Below are 22,030 nucleotides of genomic sequence, written 5' to 3'. Positions count from 1 at the left end.
TTCTATCTGTGTTAAAGGGCATTGCATGTAAAGTGAAAGAATGACTAACACCATGACTAGGTGTTTGTCCGCTATGATTTCACTCCTTTCAGGAACCAGTGTTTATTTAGAACACCACCCCACACACACACACACACACACACACACACACCCTTTAACAGACAAGTGAAACTCCTACATTAAACTGTCCATTGTTGCAAGGATCAGTCATGGATGGTAAAAACAGAAAAACCACAAGCATACTGCCAGCTCAGCACTTCTGCTCTGTCTGCTCCTATAGGGCGTCTGCACTCTGAGCACTGCCCAGCAACAAAAAAAGTCCCAGCAAACTAGCAGGTGCTAGCTAGCCTATGACTGCTAGTAACCCCTCCAAAAACACTCCTGCAGAGATTTTACCTCCTATTACAACCCCCTCGCTTCTTTCCATCCTTTCCCTTTCCTTCAGAGTTGGCACACAACATCAGTCACCACAGGGGCCCTTGGCCAAACACAAAAACAGCCTTTTTGTAAGCTTGTTATTGTAAATTGGGAGCACGCAAGGCATGCACTTTCACGCCCTATGTCTCCTACAATTATTCAAGAGGAGTTTATATGCACGCAATCACAAGTTCATACATAAACCCAGTGGCCACTTCATGACCAAAGAGATGGAGGTTTAGTCTTTCAGAGACAATGTGTGAGTGTTGAGGCATGTGGAGGCTCATTTAACTCAGTTGTAGGCTATTCATCATAGCGATAGCACCTTATAGGCCAAGTCACCAGTAACAAATGGGCATTTGGCCCTTTGCAGCAGACTGCTTGGTGTGAAAACACATATGTTAAGCAGCGATGAAGCCTTCAAACAGTCAGACACAGACTTCCCGGCTCTAACTCAGGTCACAGTTATAATGAGGGGTTACTGCAATTCAACTGACTGTATTGTTTTTACGTTGCATGTAACTTACAAGATGGACCACATAAGGCTTTGTTTGACTCACTTCCCTTTTAAGAAAAGGAATGTCTGGATAAGAGACATCAAATGAGGTAATGAAATTCTTAGTAGAGCTGTAAATGGAAAAATACACTAAAACAGAATAGGACATTGCAGAAAAGTAGTCTGCTGCAAGCTATCAGTGACTTCTGCCCCATAAACAAAACACACAAGGCAACATTTAGAAATGTAGGTTGTAGGATATCAGGGATAATATTTTATTAACAGAGTTGGCCAAAAGATTAAGGAATTAATACACATTACAACAATGGAACTAAGGGACAGTGGTGGAAAGTAACTATGTACATTTACTCAAGTACTGAACAATTTCAAGGTACTTGTACTTGGCTATTTTCATTTTAAGCTAATTTATACTTCTACTCCACTACATATCAGAGGGAAATGTTGTTGAAACTTTTTACTTCACTACATTCATTTTACAGCCATAGATATTAGTTACTTTTCTAAGATTTTAAATACAAAAAAGGACTTATTTTAATGCATTGTTATAGATTAAACTACCCAGCAGTATATAAAGCAGTTACATTAGCTCCATCTTGATCTGGCCATTCTGCATAATGACTACTTTTACTTTTGATACTTTAAGTGAAATTTTGAATGCAGGACTTTTATAATGTGGATTTGCTACTTTAACTTAGGAAAACGATCTGAACATTTCTCACAACACTACAAAGGTATGAACTATGCAATAGGCCAAAATACTTTAAACATATCAGTATTGATACATAACAAATAAGGACATGGAAATGAAAAAACAAATGTAATTTTATGGAAAATCTACATGATGTGAAGAATGTGCATCATGGCCACAAACGTGAACAGTCAGGGCTAGAACAGTCAAATCTGGTCCTGTAGCAGTCCAGTTGCTTGACATCAAATTCTAGATAACCCATTATCAAAAAATGTAAGGATGTTTGACACTGAGTCCGTGCTTGGCCAACACTTCAGGTCCAAAGGAGCTTCCAAATAGCTCATGTCTATTGGTAATAATGCTATCAGTGCTGAACTATGTTCCTTCTACATTACATCTCACCTAATCTATTAACACCATTGTTGCTGAAAAACTCTGATCTTTCAAAAGCACATCCCTTAACATCATCACCAAGCTGTGATCTGTTAGTTATCAAATTTTTTATTTTACACTAACTGTCTAATTGGGACCCATTTCTGATATTAAAATGACCCATCTGCTCCTCTTCATTCACACCCTATTCTTTGTAAATGATATGTGAATATCATTGTATGTGTGTAATATGTGAATTGGACACTGTATGCAGTGGAGGATGATGCCTTTTATCTAGATTCACCTCATCAGTTTGCTGCATATCACACAATCTTAATGCAATTAGTGACTTATTTGTTCAGGGGGTTGTTGCAGTGGTCTCTTTATCATAACCAGTATCTTTTGATGCAACTGCATCGTGCTGGTCAATAAAGGGGGCAGGGACACCTCAAGGTCACCACGTGTACATGTTGATTTGGTGTTTTGCGTCACCCTCATAAATCCCAGCAGGCTTATAAAGAGGAACACACATCAGCACTCAAACAAAGTCGATTTTTTTTTCTCCTCTGAGACGGAAAACAGGTATGATTTATATTTCATTTCCATCACTGAAAACAATTCTTTGTTACTTTCTTAACTGTAGGACACTGAAACGTATAGCTTAATAACAAAGGGCATCAAATTATCCTTAATTGTATTTATCCAAAAGTTTTGCTCTAACCTGAAGTGACGTATCTCTTAATATTGATATCATGGCGAAAAGTAGTAAATATTGTTAAAAAACATCATTGAGAAAATTCAGCCACAAAGTTAGTTAGTTAGTTAGTTAGGCTAGTTATTAAATTGTAACGCACGGACTGGACATAAAGGAGCTGTCCAGTTGCCGTGGTGCTGACGTGCGGTGGCGCTATTTTTAAATGTAAAATAACAACAACGTTTATTGCCATCTCACTTTTGATGCCACGAAAACTTCTTTGCGCGCGACATTTAGCGCAAATTAACAGCAACCTGTTTCTTCCCTTCCTCCGCACAGAGTCACAGCCAAGATGAGACTGTACCTTGCACTTGCTGTGCTGATGCTGGCCTTTGTCGCATACACAGGTTGGTCTTGTGTTAATTACACCCTTAAAACGTGCCAGCTACGTTTTTTCTTCTTCTTCCATCTCGTCTAACTTTCTCTGTCTGTCCATCGCAGAGGCTCAGGAGGAGACCATCGAGGCGAAGTTCACTAAGTTTGGCGAGCAGATGTCTGAGATGACCAGGACCCTGGCTGATAAGGCAAAGGTTACCTTTGAGCAGATCCACACCAGCGACTTTGCGGTCAACACAAGGTAGGCGAGCGCGCACACACACATAGAATAATATGTACAGTCACAGATGCTCACGTGCACACTTTGATTCTGTGTTACACACGGTTTTTGTACTCTCCCTCTCAGGAACTGGCTCCAGGAGCAGGTTGAAAAGTTGAAGACCAAGTTTGTGGAAAACTCCAAGTAGACAAGTAGACAGCCTACCTACCAGCCTACAACCTGCCCACCGCCCCCCACCTCTGACGGCTGACCTCTTCACTCTCTCATGTTGGGACGCTGATATGTCACATGAGACATTATTCTGCTGACCAGACTAAATAGTTGCATTGCCTCTCTGTAAGGAGATGGATATTTTTAATTTGTGTGTCATCTTTTTGAAGAAACAATGTGAAAAAGTGCAATAAAGACATCAGAAAATAAAAGTTTTTATATAAATCCTGTGTTAGCATCAGTATTTGTCAATGTAAAAACAATAACAACTTCTTAGTGTACTGAATTAAAGTTGAAGAGTCTGTTAAAGATGTTTGATATCAATAAATGAACAGTCCTGGTCAATGACAGTATGGCCTCCATATGTTATATAAATCACTGCAATTAATTTCCTTCCTAAATGTTTTTAAAGCTACTGGGTTCTAAAATCTTGTTAACGTCTATAATAAGTGGGAAAAAAACTATTTTTTACTATAGGTTGAGATTATTTTCAAATTAACGTGCTTGTTTTTTTCTAGAAAGAAGTGTCAGTTTTCATCTGTTTTGTTCCAATATTTTTTGAAAATTAGACAAATGAAACTTTATGGAAGAAAGTGGGATGAATTCAGCCCACTGACAGATTTATTTATTTATACAAATTAAGTTTTACAGACAGAATGCTGAAGTTCCTTGCTTTGCACTTTCTTACATTAAACATATTTTCTTGAATTAATAAATTAATATTTACAAGATACAAGTATACCAAGTAGGTTTTCACACACAAGGGATTTGTGTGGTATTTTGGTGCATAATGGTCACAATTAACATAGTGGGGGAAAAGAAAATTAAACAAGTCAAGAATCTTAGGGACTATTTTCTTTCTACCAATAGTTCCTACATGAAACTGCTCACAACAAGGTCTGTGGATTATCTTGAGTAACCGGGTCATGATTTCTGGAAAGAGACGTTGCTGTTGAGTTTTTCAAATGTATTTTTTTGCACCACAAGCCGAGTGCCATATTCATACTCATTGTATTTAAAAAATGCAGACATCTCTAGGGCCAATATCTCCAAAACTCGGCAGCTCACACCAAAATAATCTAGATGGATAAATAGCACTACAGGTAAGAGGAATGATATGTATTGTTTTGATTTTGGGGTGAACTGTCCCTTTAAACGATTACCAAATTGGGGGTAAAAATCTAATCTCAGGTCAACATGAAAAGTGTTGGAATATTAACAGATTAAAATAGGCCTTTCAGAAACTCAGACATAAACACAGATTCCAGGCATCATTTAAACATCTCTTCATGCAATCAGAGGACAATCAGTATTATATTAAACCTAGATGCATCTGCGTTTCATGACAGTAAAAACCTAATCATGATGTGACGTTTGTTGTTCTTATTTTGAGAACAGTACTTTAGAGCAGACCTGTAAGATATTAAATTTAGTTTTTTCTATCTAGAGACATATTCAATAAAAAACACTATTAATTATTGAATGTCAAAAACCAAGTTTGCCTTTATCTGTTTATTAAACAACCAACCGACTGATCACAATGTATCGGATTTAGAGTACTTTGACTTTGAATAATTCATTCATACTGGGGTCAGTATTATATGACAGGGCACTAAAGCCGATCACTTAATCAAAGAATAACCAGCAGCATCTGATAGATAATAGTTTATTTGTGTTAACAGCCCGTACCAAAGGGCAAGTGCCAACATGATTGATTTTCTGGCATTTCACAACTCTAGGCTAAAGTCCCTGTTTATGCTGGGTTAATAATCCACCAGTTGTCCCAGTTCATTGAGATCTGTTCCAGAGTGACATAGGTCAGCTGCTGGTGCACAGAGGTCACAGACTGCAATCCTTAAACTAATCACTTTCACTTTGATTAGTTTAAGATGCCAAGTAAATTGCTACTTCTTCATTAGTCATTGAGCACATCCTTTTCAGCCCTTTCACTAATTAGAAGATTACACTGTGTTAAGAAAAGTCTGTGTGTCAACTGTTGGATTTGGAGGAAAACCTAAATCCTGATGTGGCTAAACTAAAAGTAACTTGAGCCTAAGATCAAGGATGTTAAGTTTTGTCTTGTCTGCAACCACTCCTGGCTAAAAGCCCATCACAAAACTCTTAAATGTAGGGGCACTATCATTTTCAAGATTTATACAGTATACAGTATATGCAAACATACTGTATACAATATATTTTAAACTTCAACACAATTGTATTCTAAGCAAAACATAATACTTTAATTTAAACATGGCTTTAAAAGAAGTGTTAAACTGTGTATATTTTGATTTGTATTAATCAAATGTACATCTTTTATAAAAAATATACTTTTCTCATGCCTAATTGGAGGATGCAGTCATGTCAGGGACACACACACACACACACACACACACACACACACACACACACACACACACACACATCTTTAACTCGATATCATAGTGCAGATGTTTAAAACCCAACACACAGTTTAAAAACAAAGGAACAATCTTGATCCCATCTGTTTAGACAGCTGTGGGATCAGATTTGTAAGTACATAGTAGCAATGAACTCTAATATGAACATTAGTGTTTAGCTGTTCTCATTAAGAACATGTAGCAAACGCAGAGCCCAAGTACTCATACCATTAAATTGATTTTGTGGTGGACTCTGCCCACAGAAGTGCTTTGCTTGGCTGAAAATGTTTATCTATTTCACCTGCCTCCAGTCTTTTCTAAAACCTATATCTGTCCTGCCAGAACAGAGACTTTGACTAGCCTGTATACATATCAGCCCAAACAAACAGGTTGAGATATCTGATCCAAAGGGCACTTGGACAGTTACTGAACTCAGCTAATGTTGATCTTGAAAAGATATCAAAAGTTCAGGATCTGCAGATCTAAAAAGCAATGTGTCTTAACGTGGATACCGACATTAACAGTGTAATACAGCTAACCCTTAACAGGGAAAAGAAAAACAAATCACATAACTATCTGTGAAGGATGAAACCAATGACCAGTAGGTCTCGTATGACTCACATGAAGATCCAATTTTACATCAGATCAGGAGAATTTTTGCCCATGGTTTCCAAGTTCCATGTGTTTGAAATCTTTTACACATTTAAAGAAAACCTACTGCTTTGCTGTGTCTAAATGCTTGTTAGTCTATTTATCTGTGCATTTTCTGTGTGTGCATATGTCTATGTATCATATTGTTTTCTTATTATAGAATATGAAAACAGTCTAAGAAGAGAAAATACATCCATACTTTGTGTTTGTTTGTAACATTGTAGTCAGAGACCCTTTGCTTTTGCTTTGCTTTCTCTTAGATTTTCCTCAATAAAACGATGTAATGAAGCAAAGAAAAAACGCGATGAGTGGTCATCCGATCTGGACCAATGTACACTCTGTTGCGGTCACCTAATACAAATAAAATGGCTCGATAACACTTGTTTCATTCAACTTCTGTTGACCAGAGAGGAAAAGGTAAAATACCCTTTCTCACTCCTTTGCACATGTTTGTTGTGATGTCAATGAACCTCCAGTCAAATTTTCTTTTGAAATTAGTGATTTCATTTGAAATTGTGATGACAGAGTTGAAAGAATAACAATATTCTGTAACATAATGTGCTGAGAATACGGTAGGTTGTAGTTGTGACATCTAACCTGAACTGTAAATGGATTGACAGACAATTTCAATGTCATAAAAATAATATTATGAAAAATAAGCTGCTGATGATTGTGTTTCTCTCCTCTTTGGTCATGGCAGATGCATATGAAAGAGCTTGTTTTCAGTCTCATCTTGCTAATGCAAGGTATGGCTTTAAAAAGAATTGCTCTACATGTTTAGTCTCAGTTCCTTTATTTATGAGCTTGTTTCCAGTTGCATCTTTGCTCTTCTTGAATGACAAACATCCTCCTCTGCAGCATGTGGCCCACTTTTGGCCCAGACATCAGTGCTAGTACAACCTGACTCTGCAGGAATACTGCAGAGGCTTGCGGAGAAAGCCAGGTAATTCCACAAGCTCTCTGCTCATTATTTGCTTGCAGCTCATTAATGCAAGTTGGACTTCTCTGTAAATGATTGCCAGTTATCAGAATTGTTAAAATATTGTGTTTGTGTGCACATTGATGAGTTTGTGTGTACCTTTTATATGTACCTTGGTACTCATTTGTGTACTTTTGCATGTCATAGGGTAGCCAAAGCTAAAGTCCGGGTTTTTGGGGGAGCAGTGCTGGACTTCGTCAGTGCTTACTACGAAGACCACATCCAACCAGTGACTGACAGCTATGCTGAATGGGCCTCTAATATCAAAAGCTCTATGTGGGAGAAGATCCAGACAACCATTGACAACTACATGCCATCGGAAGCAGCTAGTCCAACTGATCAACCGCTTCAAAACTAAAGAAAAGCTGACAATAAAGAAAATTCTTTCCACATGACATATCTACAATTCTTACCACTCATTGTTTAATTGATCATGTCTTAAGGTTTCACCAGGATTTGCTGGTTATGTCAAAGACAGACAGAATCAAACTAGTTTATAATAAAAATTTTCATCAAGCAGCTCTGGTTGCCTCTGTAGTAGATGTTGTTGTATGGGCCCAGCTTGTCCTGCAAGAAAGGCAAAGAGAGAGGTAGAGCATAAGAAGGAATATTTAAAGGCAGCAATGAATACAATATGTGATCAGAGGGTAGATTCACCAACATACTATACATCATATGATTTATTTACAAAATTTAGCATAATTTGTAGTTTTTCAATATAAACATGCACTTTTGCTACAGGTGACATATTCATAGAAAGATATTGAATGAGTTACATTCAGTTCTGCTATTGAACAAATGTATTTATTTAGTAAGATTTCTGAATGAATCTTACTATTTTTAGAGACCTTTCATTACTCTGGCTGCTGCTGTGGTCATTAAGTCGTTTTATCTTCTCTTTTATCTGCTGTTTTTTTCTCTGTAAAACACTTTGTAACCTTGTTAAGAAAAGTGCTATATAAATAAAGTTTATTATTAATATTACTATTTGCAAAAATCTGGAAATTAGGACAGATGGAAAAAGGAGAAAAAAAACTGAAGACAAAGGAAAACCTTTAAATCATTAAAAAAATGATAATTTTTCACCCTTCATGCAGTCTGTCTCAGGGTATGGGTGAAAGGTGAAGACAGAAATGCCAGCACGCATTGCTCTGGGTTCAGCACAGTCTGTCTAGACAGGTCCTGGTTGATTGACCTGCTGACCATTTGACTCTGATCTGAGCAGATATCATAAAGTGATTCTGGCTTACTGTCAAATAAATGCTAATAAATGCTACCTTTTATTGAAGCAGGTAACAACACATGAGCTGCTTTAGAAGTGTTTTGCCATATTGGATGTGATGATTATGACATACATGCACTATAACATTTTGCAAACACACCACTGATGGAGTATCAGTAGGGCTGCAAGTGCATCGCCATATGAACACTGATAAACTTACACTTGATGAACATTGCGTAACCACCAAGTTATATTTCCACATATGGTATTTAAAGTGAATATCATGTACACTGGACTTTGTTTAGGTGAACATGTGTATGTGAGTGTGCATGAGAATGCACGTGTGTAGGTGTGTGTATGCTCATCAGATGACGTGTGTTTGCAGTCCCCCCCTATATCATCCTGTCCAGATGTGAGCTCTGAGTTACAGGCAACTCACTTTCAGAGAAGACTGTCACTTCTTGGATCTGTACATCCAACACAACAGCAGGTAATCACTTTCTTAATGCGGCAGCTTCTCTTCCGAAGCTACTTCTGAATAGATTTCACTAAAACATCTATTTTTTAAAACATTTTATTTTTGCATTCAGTGTTTGCAGTTTTATGAACTAGTTTATCAGATCCTAATGTTAAAATGTCAAATATGGAAAAGAATATCGATTCACCTAACAGAGAGTTCAATTTTAAGTTTTTGTCTTTTTGTCTTTTGTTTCAGAGATGAATGCAAAATATGCCTTGGCACTGATCCTGGCTCTGCAGGGTAAGGCAACAAACCAATGCAACAATCTGAACAATTGCAGTGTATGGATTTGATTTTCAACTAAAGCTTAACTACTATTTGACTATGTGACAGAGAGCCATTTTAAGCAACTGACTTTAAATGTAAATTATTTTCATTTTCCAGACTATCTGCATTACTTGTTGTAAAAAGGATAAAAATTATTAAAATTATTTCAACATGATTTTATTGCATTTACATGTGTTGCAATAATTTATTTAATTGCAGGGCTGGCTACTACACTGCTTTATCTGTGGTTGAAATGATAAAGACTTATTTTTAAATAACACAGTGATTACTGGTCAAAGAAATCTGATTTTGGACACAATCAGCAAGAGTGAAAGCAGCTTTTCTTTGGCCTCAATTGTTGCCTTGATTATTCTTCCAATGCAAGATTTTACATAGATAGTTCTTTCAAATTAAAATCTCTGGATGATCTTTTGACCTATACTCCTCTGGTTTTTATTTTTATAACACTGGCTCTAACATTACAATCCTACCATTCTGATTTCATTCCAGTCTCCATGAGCATGTGTGATATTGCCACACCATCTCCAGAACTTGTTCAAAAGTATGATGAGATGAAAAGTGTGTTCTACCAGAGGCTGCTGACTGCTTACGGCAAGCTGCAGGCCGTCGCCGCTCCTTACGTGGAGACAATCGGTGACAGCGAGCGTGGACAGAAAGCCAAAGACTTCATCGAAGACCTGCAGACCAAGCCTGAGTTCCAAGCCTTTGTCAAGGTTGCCAGGTGAGTGAAGACCCTGTATTATTTATTGTCAGTTTCAGGGAAAACTGTTCTCAACTGCTAATGTTAAGTGTGTCCACTTCAACTGCAAATTTGCTTTGAAATAGTACTAAAATATATATATTTCACAATTTCTATTGAAAATATAACATACACAGAAAAAAAAGCGAGGTGATGAATCTTTTCACCATGTAAATGTCTTTAAATAATCTGTTTTGCCTGATTTGTGCAGTGGCCTGGGGGCGGAGGCAGCTCCCCTGGTGGACAAGGTGCGTTCAGCAGTGCTGGGTCTGTATGAACAATACTTTCGCCCCCATGTTGGTGACTACCTGAGCAACGGCATCGACCACATCAAGACCCATCTGAACGTATACCTGCCCGCTCAGTAAAGAAGACATGGAGCAAACCATCTCTCAGCAAGCCTGTAATAGATGCTAACTCATAGAAACTACACCAGTTTAGGCTGAGAAGAGCAATGCACAATGCAAATACAATCCTTTGCCTCTTTTCAAATCAACATCCTTTGCCAAATAATGCAGAGCTAAAAGCAGGGCAAACATGTCAACACCACCTATGCAAATTGTGCATGTACAGTATTCTGTGTTTGATACACTAACCAAAGTGTGATTGTGTATGTATATGTGTGAGTGTGTTCATTAAAGTGAACTGGAAACTATCTGGAATGTGCTTCTTCATTAAGAGATTGAATGTTTCCTTCCAAAGTTAATATCAAAGCAAAATGTTGTGGCACCAGTTATCCTCTTACATTATTTTATGAGCAGAACAAAAGTTGTTCCAGACTTCACTAATCAATGCATTTTATAATTATAGTGTAGTATTGTACATTTTAATTAAGCTAAAAAAACCCTCCACATGTTAATTTGTTGCCGCATACATGAAGATCTTTTATACATTCAAGCATTATGGAACTGTTTCGTTTATAAGATGCCACTTTTATAAAATTGGAACTGGAATTTAAATGCTTTGTATTAGTAAACACAGACACTTTTGATAAAACATTAATTTGTCTCATATTTTGAACACTACATTTTGTAATTTTTACTGTGAACAGAGCTCTTGGATCTCAGGCTCAGTTTGGGCCCAGTAAGTCAAACTTTGTTCCCAGAATGATGAAAGATTATGCCAGAAAGCTGTATATTCCTATACTAAAATGATTAATGTGTCTCACTGATTGACGTACAAAACCACACAGATTATTTACTTTGAAATTTACCATGAAAGTGTTGAAGACAACTTCTCAGTGTTGTTAAAGTGATCTCAATGAATCACAACTCACTGAAGCAATTATTTTATTTTGTGCTAATAGATGTTCCCAGTGGGCCAAACCTGAGGCAATTTTGAATGATGGCATGATGTGCAAGAGCAGCAGGATGTGCTCATTTCAGACTTTTCAAACCTTTTAGCATTTTGATTAAATATAGAAATATCCCTACTGTGTAATTACAGTGTCCAAGACATGACACAAAGACAACAGAACTGATATAGTGTCATTGTTCCTGTGAGCACTAACAGTGCCATTATGCAGCTTAATGTCGTCTGTAGCAGAGCCGAGTCATCGCGGCACTGAATCAGCTGGATCTAATCAGAGCCGCAAGCTCTCTGACAGTTTGAATCCTGCTGCTGTCCACAGCTGTCCTCAAACTGACAAGCAACTTGACATGTGAGGCTGGATCACATGATTGGCTGGGATGTTTACATAGGACTCGATCAACATTACAGAGAAAATGACTTCTAAAACCCAAACACGTGAGATCAAAACTGAGACTTCTCTGTCACTCTTTGTAATTATACACAATGAGGCTGGGAAGTTAATAAACTTCTTGTGCTGAAGTTTGATTCATAGAAAAAAAATCTAAAGCTTGTGTTCTATAGATATTTTTTTCCCTCTGTGATTTTCACTTTAGCTCACATGCGATTGTTGTTCTAAAAAAAATTGTGTACAAATGATCTGCCATGGCAAGCAAACAGGCATTTGCACTTATTAACCAGGGCCAAAATATTTACTACTTTTAACTGCAGCCCAATATATCTAGCTGGCCAAAATATTTCATAACCTGAATCAGCCGGATGACGTGTTCGACACACTCTAGACTTAGGACCATCTTAATGGGACTTAGGACTATTGAAATGTGACATGAATGCATCACCACCATTATGCAAGTAACAAGTATCTCCTTATTCAGGTTGTGAACAGGGTATGGTGTAAGAGTGTGCTGCATTAATGAACTACTAACCTAATCAATGGAAAATAGTTGATTGTGGTGTATTCAAAGTTAGGGTCACACATATAGAGTTAGTGGGAAATGTACCAACATGATGCCGCCTTCAGCTCCTGTGCTTAAAAGAATTAAATCTGACTAAATTCCTAAGTAACTTTTGATAACATTTAAAGCCCCTTTTGATGCTTTATTCACACCCTTGTGTTTACATAGATAGCCATGATGTCTGTTTCGTCAAGACTCAGTATCCCACGTACTCCCCCAAACACACACCGGGCAACAGCTAAGGTTTATCTACCAGAGTGCACTTTGGCTCTGGGAGCGACAAGTCAACACATTGCTCCTATATAAACAGGTTGGGCCAGTGGTGCTTCTTAGTCACAGTCATTTCTGGAGAGGAATACAGTAAGTACTGACACTTTTACTTAAATTATTGAATGGGACAAAGTGTAACAGTCTTAGAAATGCATGAATGTTGTGTTAGATATGAGAACATTTGAAAGAAAATTTTGAGACATTAGATTTTGTTTTACTCATCTAGCATGAAAACAAAAGTTTTTTCTTACTTGCAATTTGTCTAAACATACAGCTTAACAGCCTCTTCATACATGGACAGTTAATATCAACACAAATCTATCAGCTACGCATGAGTGAAGAAATATATGACAATGTCTCACCCTAGTGGATAAAGTGAGGTAAGCTTTAAAAGGTCTCTATTCTCTCCTCACAGACTCGAGTGCCACCATGAATAAGCTGCTAGTCATTACTGTGCTGGTTGCACTCCTTGCTCTCAGTAAGTGCATTCTCAGACCATGAAATTGAATTCAGAAGAGGATAAATCGATGATGGGAAAATACATATTGTTTTCCTGATAAAATGCGGTACCCTTTAACCCCTCTGACCTGTTTTGTGCAGGCACTGAAAGCTTCCGTGTGCCGAGGCAGATTGAGGAGGAGCAGGGGACCCTGACCAAGATCACAGATAGTGTCAGGTCCTACTATGACTCTGCCGTCAACTCTGCGAGTGGATACCTGGAAAGCATCAAGGGCCTGAAGCTGGAGGAGAAGGCAAAGTAAGAGATTTTAAATGCAGATTCACTGATGCAGTATAAGAAAGTGTGGATTTATATTTAAACTCTTCTCTTTCTGTGTGTTTCCCACAGGAATCTTTACACTGATACTACCACAGTTGTGAGCACCTACGCTGGCATTCTACAAGACCAAATTTACCACATCTTTTACCCCCAGCAGTAAACAAAAACTGATTTATACCTTTTCTGACAGCATAAGAACTTTCAAGCTCCACATGAAAGGGCCAAACATCATTTGACATTCTGAACTTGGTCGTATCTCACCTCACCCAAGCCTCAAAACCTCAAACAGCATCTTCAAAAATAATGGACCCCGTGCTTTTTTTGTGGTGCTTTCTCGGGCCATTGCACTGGTGGTAAATGATGATAACCACCCAACGGGGACTGTAATCCTTTGAAAAAACAACTACCAGCTTACACAGAGAAACAGGACAGAACATCTTGGCGGGCACAAGAAAAGGAGCACACAGCACATTATCATGTACTGATGAATTTCTCAATGGGTCTCAAAATTAGAAAACAACCAGCCATGGAAATAATGCAAATAATTTAATAATCTATCGCCAACTACTGGTGTTTTCCCCAAAGTTGACTCTAACAGTCATCTTACCTCTGAAGAAATTTAAATATTTGTGTCATATCTTGAAATAAAATATTTATACAAAAAAAAACTGGATTAATGAGAATTTAGTTTACTGTTTGATCTAGTAAATTGTGCATATTTCTCCTGTCTCTTCGTGTAAGACCTGTGTTTCTTTTTATCTCACTGATGCAAAGGATCATGTGTTTATGTCTGTATGAATCTGCAATGAGGCACCAGACTTGTATCAGCTGAGGCAGCACCAGAACAGAGGCTTCTGTTGCAATTAATAATGGATGAAAAGAAACAACATGTAAAATGTGAGCGCAGAGAAACCGACAGAGATGAATAAACAACACAGACTGTGAAGTTTGCTTTGTGGATTCTGACAACCAGTCATGCAAGGATGTTGTGATTTTTAATTGATGCATAAATCTACAACATGTCTAAAGCTACAACCAACACAAACAAGATAGATAAATATGCTTTCAAGTATCATCTTGTTTAGTTGTAACAAAAGAAGTATACTGTACCACGCAGACACAGGACAAACTACTCATTTGTGTGTATTTTAAGGACTACAGTATTCTAATACCTCTGAAAAAAAACTGCTCCCACTGTTACTATACATATAAATATACTATAATTATACAGACAAATTACTTAGATGTAGTGTAACATGCAGATCCTTGTGTTTGCAGCCCTGTTGGTATTTGTATTCAGATCTGTCCAGACTGGATCATTCAGAAGTGCATTCTGTATTCAGAATTGGTCTCAAATGTTTTCTGTCACCTGACAGCTGTGATCAGATTTGGTTTTGATACTAATATGATATAATCTGTGGGCATCTGCAACTGCTGCAAAACAAAACAAATTCTCTACATCACACAGCGAGAGAAGAGGACTGCTCTGGCAATCAAAAATTGTTGTCTCCCTGACTTTAATTTTTTGTTTTTTTTTAACAAATGTGGTTTGATCAATTGGATTCCAATCTCACCTTTGATTTGTAATGTTCTCTTATAGAAGAGATAATTATGACTTACAAATAATGTTCACTCAGTTTTGTCACAATTGATAATAAAAAGGTTGAAAGTTTGTCATCACTCCATGTGGATATTTCTCCCATCTATAATATGGTTAGCAACTAAATTGCAAAATTGCTGCTATGTGTCTCTTCCTATATGTCATATATTAATCAGATGTTTCTTAAGTGGTGTATTTCCATTTCAGTGGCAAGAATCAAAAATTATTCAAATTTCAGAGAACAAAGAACAAAAATCCAAACTTCAATGCAGAGTAGATCTATTAGTCTGCTCCCTGTCTTAAGCGAAACCATGAAGAATTATCTTCAAACAGATTCAAGAGTACTTTATGAAGAATTAATTGGTCAGTGTCAGCATGCTTACAGACCGGGTTATTCCACCAGCACTGTTCTTGTTCACATGACGGATAACTGGTACAAAGAACTTGACGATAGTAAATTAGTAGGAGCCGTATTTCTGCATTTCAGTGCTGCGTTTGATGTCATCAGTCATAATTTGCTGGTTGCCAGACTTAAATGTTATGGCTTTACACCTTTGACTCTCTCTCTGAGAGTTAACTATCTGGCAAAAGGCAAAAAGTATACTACTACTACACTTTTCTGTTATGCATATCAGTGATACTAGTACGGTCTGAACAAGATTCATTGTCAGGTGCCAACAGGTGGCTTTGGTTCACTCCTCTTTTTATTTTTACAAATGATTTGACCCTTGTTTTAAAGAAATCTTCTACTGTTAAGTATGCAGATGACTCAACAGTATTACTTACTCTGCATAGTTGAATTACAAGCTGTGTATGACTGGACCAATAAAAACAATATGATTTTAAACATGATCTAAATTTAAATCAATGATCTTTGGAAATTGGAAATGATCTAATAGTCCCCAGCTCTGCCTTCCTACATAAGGCTTTGAGCTGCATCAAGGTAATCAGATCAAATTATTGGGAGTTACACTTGATCAACATCTGTCCTGGTCCTGCATATTGACATTGCTATCGGCAGGGAAAAGTTCTACTTTTGACAATCCAGGGGATCTTGCTCTCATGATTGTATTACCTTGTATCACCTTTTGTGTGGACTCCAGGATGATTAACAACTGCTATGCAAAAGCTAATGGGGATCCAATAAAAAAAAAAACAGCTGTGCTCTTTGTCTAAAAAACAAACAACTGAGGAAGGAAATGATGTACAAAATATTAATAATTCCTGAAGTTTTGGAGTCGTTTGGGGTCAAATTGACCTTTTAGTCAAGTGTCCACAAAACATTAGACCAGTTAACCAGTTGTTCCCTAGCCAGAGTAACACACTTTGTAATTCAATCATTGAGTCTTGTCACAAATCCTGAGCTCATGAAATGTTAACCAGCTTTGCGAGGGTACCTCGAAAAATTATTAATTATTAAAAATAATTTTAAAAAGTCATTATTTATCAACTGACAAAAATTCTTTTCAATCATATTTTTAGAGACTCAAAGGGGAAGAGAATATTATTAGCAAATATTTTGCTTTGTTTCCCAAAAGGGCAATTGGAGTTGTGCAATCTGTGATATTTTAAGACAAGCCTTTTAAAATTGCATTATGGTAAAATACTAACTTTATAAACAGCAGTGGGAATAACATCTCCACTCTTATCTCCTTTATTATTAGTTGTAGTGCTATAAAAGTTTTGTTCATTTATCTATGACAGCATTGTTCATTTTAGAGTGCACTTAGCACAGACTAACCATAAAAAATGGTTTTAATATAGCCCACTAAGCCAAAAGACTCCGCACATAGCAGGTTTTTGCTGGTCTTCAATCTATGAAAAAGACATAAACTTCACCAAAACACAAAAACTGTAATTGTGATCTATTGTGACTGAGCAATATCTTTCATATACCATAAATGATGGTCTTCCTTGTTCTCAGGAAAGGAACAAAAGGTTACTGTAAACAAGGTGTGTCACTCTAACTGAACATATTGTTAAGCAGATATGTTGAAAATTTCTGATAAGGTTATTACAAAGGTTAGGGCTGAACTGCAAATGCTGTGGGTTAGTAATAAGGCAGTCTGTTCCTCCCACTGTCCTCTAAAAAGCTTGAAGGTATAAAGAAGCCAAACTAATCAAATCAGCCATCGCACACTATCAGGGCTAAAGAAGAACACTACAAAAACAACAGAGATACAGCATGAATCTTTTCCTTCTGGTGGTTGCGTTAGGGCTCGCAGGTAAATATTCACAATTTTGTGTCTAAAATAAAATAAATTAATATTAGAATAGACATTTAGTTTCTCTTTGGTCTTGGCGTGTTACAGGAGCATCGCCCCTGGAGGATTACAAGGTGTGCCAGCCTCACTCCAGACCCTGGCAGGTCTATCTGCATGGTGGAGGGGTGTCCTGCAGTGGAGCTCTCATTGACAAGTGGTGGATAGTAACCTCCTTTGACTGTGCACCCAGGTAGGTACAAGTGACTGTTAGTGCCAAATGAAAACTGTTGAATTAAAGGCATACATTTTTGTGTCTTGTTCCAGTGTTTTGAGAAATTGTCACGGCTGTCATTCTTGTCAGTCATTTAAAACAAAACATTTGCATTTTGCATTTGCATTTGTTTTGGTTTAGCAGTATTTGTATAGTATAATGTACATCCAGTTTCCCCAGCATATCATCTTGATATATTCTGCTTATTTAGAATTCAACCATGTATTACTCAAAGCTAGCTTTTTTCTAACCTTTAATTCAGTTTCTGCCATGACCTTCAATTGTCAGCTCCTCCAGTGTCTTGCACAATTTTCCTGAAGAAATTAAAAAGTAGAACGTTTTGTATCTTTTGTTTCCCTCACAAAAGTGATTCATGAATAGGTCAGACATTTTTGGCAGCTGTTTTTACCATTTTGTAGCACTGCACATGCTGTGCTAATACATCTTAATAAATTATGTCGAGAGACATAATTATTATCTGTCAGATGAGTCAGTCAGCTAGGCATGTAGAGATGTATCTTAGTATTTAGCTTTGTAATAATGCTCTTCTTGGGTAGTGAGTGTTAGAACGACTTGATATTGTTGGAAGAACCACTGCAAATTAAATCCCATTCAGTAATCTGTTGTTCATGTCTGATTAAGACTTGCCTGAGGCCTGAGAGGTCTGCCTGAGCATAATAAATCATAGTCTCTCTTCCCCTGTCCTTGCAGATCCTACAGCACCATTGCATCTCTTGGGGAACATGACGTGAATGTGGAGGAGGGCACCGAGCAGCACATTCATGTTGCTGATGTAATCCTACACAGTCCCTACCGCTCACCGTTGCACAGTCTCACGTTGGTCCGTCTGGCCGAACCCGCCAGCTTCACCCAGGGCGTCCAGCCCATCCCCTTGCCCAGTCGCTGCCCACAGCCTGGAGAGACTTGCCATGTCAGCGGCTGGGGATCCACCATCCCAAATCAATGTGAGTGGATTTAAAGGTGCTACTGTGGCTTTTGCACCTCATTAACTTGTCACCACATTAGCATTTAGTATAATTGCAGCAAAGCCAGTGTTCCCTAATCCAGTCCACAAGTATTTCCTGTCCCGCAAAATTTTTACTCCAGCTTTCTGATCTAATTAGAGATTTTCTTGTATATATAATTGTTGTTTTACATTTAGCGTTTCTCATCAAAATGCCTTGTGTGTATCTTTGAGGCCTGACAAACATGTTGAATGCATTTGTAAAAACTTTTTTTGTAATGTTTTGGTTATATTGGCTTTTTAAGCAATTAGCACACTGCTACCTTTAACAGGACAGAACCTCCACCAACTGTTGATGTGTAGTAAAGATTTCTCCCAATACAATGGAGATGCACATTTCAACAGACCTCACTGTGGACAGTTTCATAGAGACTTTCAGTAGAAAGTATTCACATGAAAATTGTAGACAGTCAATTCTGTTGATTATCTATTCAGCTCCATTGTACTGGGCACTGATTCTGAAAAGAGATGTTGAATTTTAAATGTTTTTTTTTAAATGCTTTGAGCATCACATAAATGAAATTCCATTCATCTACAAACCTACAACACATGGACAAAAAAAACTAATGAAACTAACCTAAAAAACTAACCTTTATACCTGCTAATGTTTAGCAGGTATAAAGTTTACCATGCAACATCTTACTTTAGCATGTTAGCCTGCTAACATTTTCCAATTAGCACTAAACACAAAATAAAGCTGAGGCTGATGGGAATGTCATTAGCTTTGCAAGTATTTATTCATAAACCAAAGTATTGGGCAAATTGAAATTTTGACCTGATGGTGGCACTAGATGAAGTCAGGGGATCACCAAAGTTACTACAATTCATCCGGTGGGGAACATGACGTCTGCACCAAATTTGATGGCCATCCAACCCAAAGTTGTCAAGACATTTCACTAAAACCAAACATTTTGATCAGCAGGTGGGCATGTACTTTCTGAGAAGCTCATCAATATTCTGATCATTGCAGCTCTAACAAGGCATGAACATTCTGTTTTAATAACGGCTAAAATGGCTTTCTTTAATCAGAGCAGTTTCTAATTGGCTGTCAAAATGCCCAGTCAGTGATCAAGGCTAATTAAAAGAGGTAGACCTTGAAAATAGTACTTATTCAAGGTTTAGACTTTATGCTCCAGTGCAAGAAGTGGCAATGCATAAAAATGGGAAGTAATCCATAGACCTACTGAGGGGAAAGAAGGAAGCTTTGTCAAAGAATGAGTGGCAGATTGATGAGTAATGGTACAGAATATATCGCAATGACTAAATTGTACTTATGTTACAGATTCCGATGAAATACCTATGATTTGAAGTACTTACCTGGAATGAATCAGAGTAATAACCCACCTTCATCCTCTTGAAACAGATGAGCCTTCTCAACACCTGAAGTGTATAACTGTGCCTGTTGTGGATGACCAGACTTGTATGAACACGTTCCCTGAGTTCTTGTTCTGGAGCCTGGGCATGGTCTGCGCTGGTCAAGCAAACACAGATAACTGCATGGTGAGCATGGTTACAAAACCCTGCTGTATTTCTTGCTTCTACCTCTGTTGTGGCTCTTAATCTAACCTGTCACCTGTCTCTCTTTCCTCATCCTTCTTCACTGCCTCCCATTGTACTGTTTCATAGTATTTTCATTTCATGTTGACTCACATATGAGCATACATTTCCCATAAACGACCTCAATAGAGTCTCCTATTCTCTCCGGTCTCTCCAGAACGATGGTGGCAGTGTGATGGTATGCGATGGCCAGCTGCAGGGTGTGCAGTGGTTCAGTAATGGCTGCAGAAACCCAGCTGACCCCAGCGTCTACACCAAGCTGTGCAAGTACAATGACTGGATCAACGATGTGATGGGCCGCTACGCACCCACTCTGCCACCTGAAACCACCCCAGGGATGATGACGTGAGGCAGCAGAGAAACATTAATTCACAGATTAAATATAAACACTATTACAAATATTGCTCCTGACCACTTTACTGGGAAGGTTCAGTGTTATGAAAACAATGCTCAAACCCAAAGTTTAGGGGTTGCCCTTTCAGCCAATTAAGCAAGACACAGCACTATTGCATTTAACTGACTTATGAACATTATGCAGCAGTCTCAAGTGCAAATCCTATGCTCAACAAAAGAAAACCCAGCAAAAAAATCTGTATGCAAACTCAAAAGTGTAGATAAACAACCTAAAAGATTAAAATGGCATGTGTTTTCAGACTCTTCATGTTTTATTCATGTATTTTAGCACACCTTTACTCTGTGATTCCTTCTTTTTCCTAATTTGCCTCAGCAAACTGTTTCCACAGCTGGCTAATAGCTGCTGCTAATTAGCTCTGATTTTTTTCACAGTAGATCATAATTTCACACATGCTGATGTCTATGTGACAGTAACAATGAATTATTGGTTTTGTTCCACATGTTGATCACTAAAACCATTGAATCTTGAATCACTGAAGCTAAAAGGAGAGTGAATACCAGACTTACATTTGTCAGGCGGCCAGAAACATGAGTCCAAATGAATTATAATGTTGCTCCAATACTGGATGTGCAACTGTTTGCTGACAAGTCCGCCATATCAATTTGATATGGTAATAATACTGTCTGTCAATGTTGTGTTTAAAGCTTGTTCTGCTGAGTGGCTAAAAAGATCAAATAATGCAGGTTTGATCTTTTAAAATAATTTGTCATTTTTAACATGGTCAAGATAGATAATAATGTTTAGATAGATAATAATGTCAGTAACAACAAACTGGCCTGTATGTTTTACAAGGGTATTTTTTGAAAATAACAGAAATGTTATTTTGGAATGAAACACTTAATTTGTGTTTACAGTTTCTTATTAAATTTGTAACAATGAAATCAAATTAAGTCAAACAGAATGACCCTGGTAATGAGGTGTGCCTGGGAATTTTGCATTTTACAAATGCTCCCACAACAGGGTGAACAGCATTAATGTGAAGCACCACTAGATGGGGGTAAAGCCCAATAATAAGGAAACACATTGTGCCAAAGTCATGAAGAGAGAGGAAAGAGAGAGAGAGAGAAGGTCTGACAGGTGGACAGGTGAGATGAATCTTACATTCTTTGCAAGGTTTTATGTGAACTCTGATCTGAGATCTGAGCTCTGCCATGACACCAGTATAACAATAAACACATGGATCGAATGTAGCATTACTGAGACACACTGAGTAGTCTACAAAGGAAATGGAGAGCACATGGGTGAGTTAGAGGCACTCACACACAAATACACACACACAAAGTACAGACACTGCATACATACACACATACACACACACACACATACACACAAATGCAC

The 22,030-nt window shown here is 37.7% G+C and overlaps 5 protein-coding genes across 5 annotated transcripts; all 5 read left to right on the top strand.

Annotated features, from left to right (window-relative positions):
• Positions 1-209: 209 nt before the first annotated feature.
• apoc1 (apolipoprotein C-I) lies at positions 210-3,859 on the top strand. The gene is made up of 5 exons (XM_044207300.1): positions 210-216; positions 2,429-2,576; positions 3,028-3,095; positions 3,190-3,325; positions 3,431-3,859. The coding sequence occupies exons 1-5, from the start codon at positions 210-212 to the stop codon at positions 3,489-3,491; spliced, it is 420 nt and encodes a 139-aa protein (XP_044063235.1). The 3' UTR covers positions 3,492-3,859.
• A 3,020-nt stretch (positions 3,860-6,879) lies between these two features.
• apoc4 (apolipoprotein C-IV) lies at positions 6,880-7,935 on the top strand. Its single transcript, XM_044208748.1, has 4 exons — positions 6,880-6,978; positions 7,262-7,307; positions 7,420-7,504; positions 7,688-7,935. Exons 2-4 carry the CDS (start codon positions 7,262-7,264, stop codon positions 7,896-7,898), a joined length of 342 nt encoding a protein of 113 aa, XP_044064683.1. The 5' UTR covers positions 6,880-6,978; the 3' UTR covers positions 7,899-7,935.
• A 1,201-nt stretch (positions 7,936-9,136) lies between these two features.
• On the top strand, positions 9,137-10,964 carry apoa2 (apolipoprotein A-II). Its single transcript, XM_044208747.1, has 4 exons — positions 9,137-9,252; positions 9,478-9,522; positions 10,060-10,291; positions 10,521-10,964. The coding sequence occupies exons 2-4, from the start codon at positions 9,480-9,482 to the stop codon at positions 10,675-10,677; spliced, it is 432 nt and encodes a 143-aa protein (XP_044064682.1). The 5' UTR covers positions 9,137-9,252; positions 9,478-9,479; the 3' UTR covers positions 10,678-10,964.
• Positions 10,965-12,837: 1,873 nt separating this feature from the next.
• apoc2 (apolipoprotein C-II) lies at positions 12,838-14,567 on the top strand. The gene is made up of 4 exons (XM_044208749.1): positions 12,838-12,933; positions 13,259-13,321; positions 13,444-13,600; positions 13,691-14,567. Exons 2-4 carry the CDS (start codon positions 13,273-13,275, stop codon positions 13,779-13,781), a joined length of 297 nt encoding a protein of 98 aa, XP_044064684.1. The 5' UTR covers positions 12,838-12,933; positions 13,259-13,272; the 3' UTR covers positions 13,782-14,567.
• Positions 14,568-17,285: 2,718 nt separating this feature from the next.
• Positions 17,286-20,931, top strand: LOC122881948 (trypsinogen-like protein 3). The gene is made up of 5 exons (XM_044208746.1): positions 17,286-17,446; positions 17,534-17,675; positions 18,408-18,661; positions 20,084-20,220; positions 20,435-20,931. The coding sequence occupies exons 1-5, from the start codon at positions 17,407-17,409 to the stop codon at positions 20,624-20,626; spliced, it is 765 nt and encodes a 254-aa protein (XP_044064681.1). The 5' UTR covers positions 17,286-17,406; the 3' UTR covers positions 20,627-20,931.
• Positions 20,932-22,030: the final 1,099 nt, after the last annotated feature.

This window comes from Siniperca chuatsi, linkage group LG9 (assembly GCF_020085105.1).
Source record: "Siniperca chuatsi isolate FFG_IHB_CAS linkage group LG9, ASM2008510v1, whole genome shotgun sequence".
NCBI lineage: Eukaryota > Metazoa > Chordata > Actinopteri > Centrarchiformes > Sinipercidae > Siniperca > Siniperca chuatsi.
The sequence above is the reverse complement of the archived record's forward strand: the minus strand, read 5'-3'. Positions and strand labels throughout refer to the sequence as shown.

Bases quoted from the DNA above. Each gene is read 5' to 3' on its own strand.
- apoc1 (XM_044207300.1), top strand. The intron at 2,577-3,027 runs GTATGATTTATA...TCCTCCGCACAG, and splicing joins TCCTCTGAGACGGAAAACAG to AGTCACAGCCAAGATGAGAC. The intron at 3,096-3,189 runs GTTGGTCTTGTG...TGTCCATCGCAG, and splicing joins GGCCTTTGTCGCATACACAG to AGGCTCAGGAGGAGACCATC.
- apoc4 (XM_044208748.1), top strand. From the start codon at position 7,262: ATGCATATGAAAGAGCTTGTTTTCAGTCTCATCTTGCTAATGCAAG. The intron at 7,308-7,419 runs GTATGGCTTTAA...CCTCCTCTGCAG, and splicing joins TCTCATCTTGCTAATGCAAG to CATGTGGCCCACTTTTGGCC. The intron at 7,505-7,687 runs GTAATTCCACAA...TGCATGTCATAG, and splicing joins AGGCTTGCGGAGAAAGCCAG to GGTAGCCAAAGCTAAAGTCC.
- apoa2 (XM_044208747.1), top strand. From the start codon at position 9,480: ATGAATGCAAAATATGCCTTGGCACTGATCCTGGCTCTGCAGG. The intron at 9,523-10,059 runs GTAAGGCAACAA...ATTTCATTCCAG, and splicing joins ACTGATCCTGGCTCTGCAGG to TCTCCATGAGCATGTGTGAT. The intron at 10,292-10,520 runs GTGAGTGAAGAC...TGATTTGTGCAG, and splicing joins GCCTTTGTCAAGGTTGCCAG to TGGCCTGGGGGCGGAGGCAG.
- apoc2 (XM_044208749.1), top strand. From the start codon at position 13,273: ATGAATAAGCTGCTAGTCATTACTGTGCTGGTTGCACTCCTTGCTCTC. The intron at 13,322-13,443 runs GTAAGTGCATTC...TGTTTTGTGCAG, and splicing joins GGTTGCACTCCTTGCTCTCA to GCACTGAAAGCTTCCGTGTG. The intron at 13,601-13,690 runs GTAAGAGATTTT...TGTTTCCCACAG, and splicing joins AAGCTGGAGGAGAAGGCAAA to GAATCTTTACACTGATACTA.
- LOC122881948 (XM_044208746.1), top strand. From the start codon at position 17,407: ATGAATCTTTTCCTTCTGGTGGTTGCGTTAGGGCTCGCAG. The intron at 17,676-18,407 runs GTAGGTACAAGT...CTGTCCTTGCAG, and splicing joins TCCTTTGACTGTGCACCCAG to ATCCTACAGCACCATTGCAT. The intron at 20,221-20,434 runs GTGAGCATGGTT...CGGTCTCTCCAG, and splicing joins CAAACACAGATAACTGCATG to AACGATGGTGGCAGTGTGAT.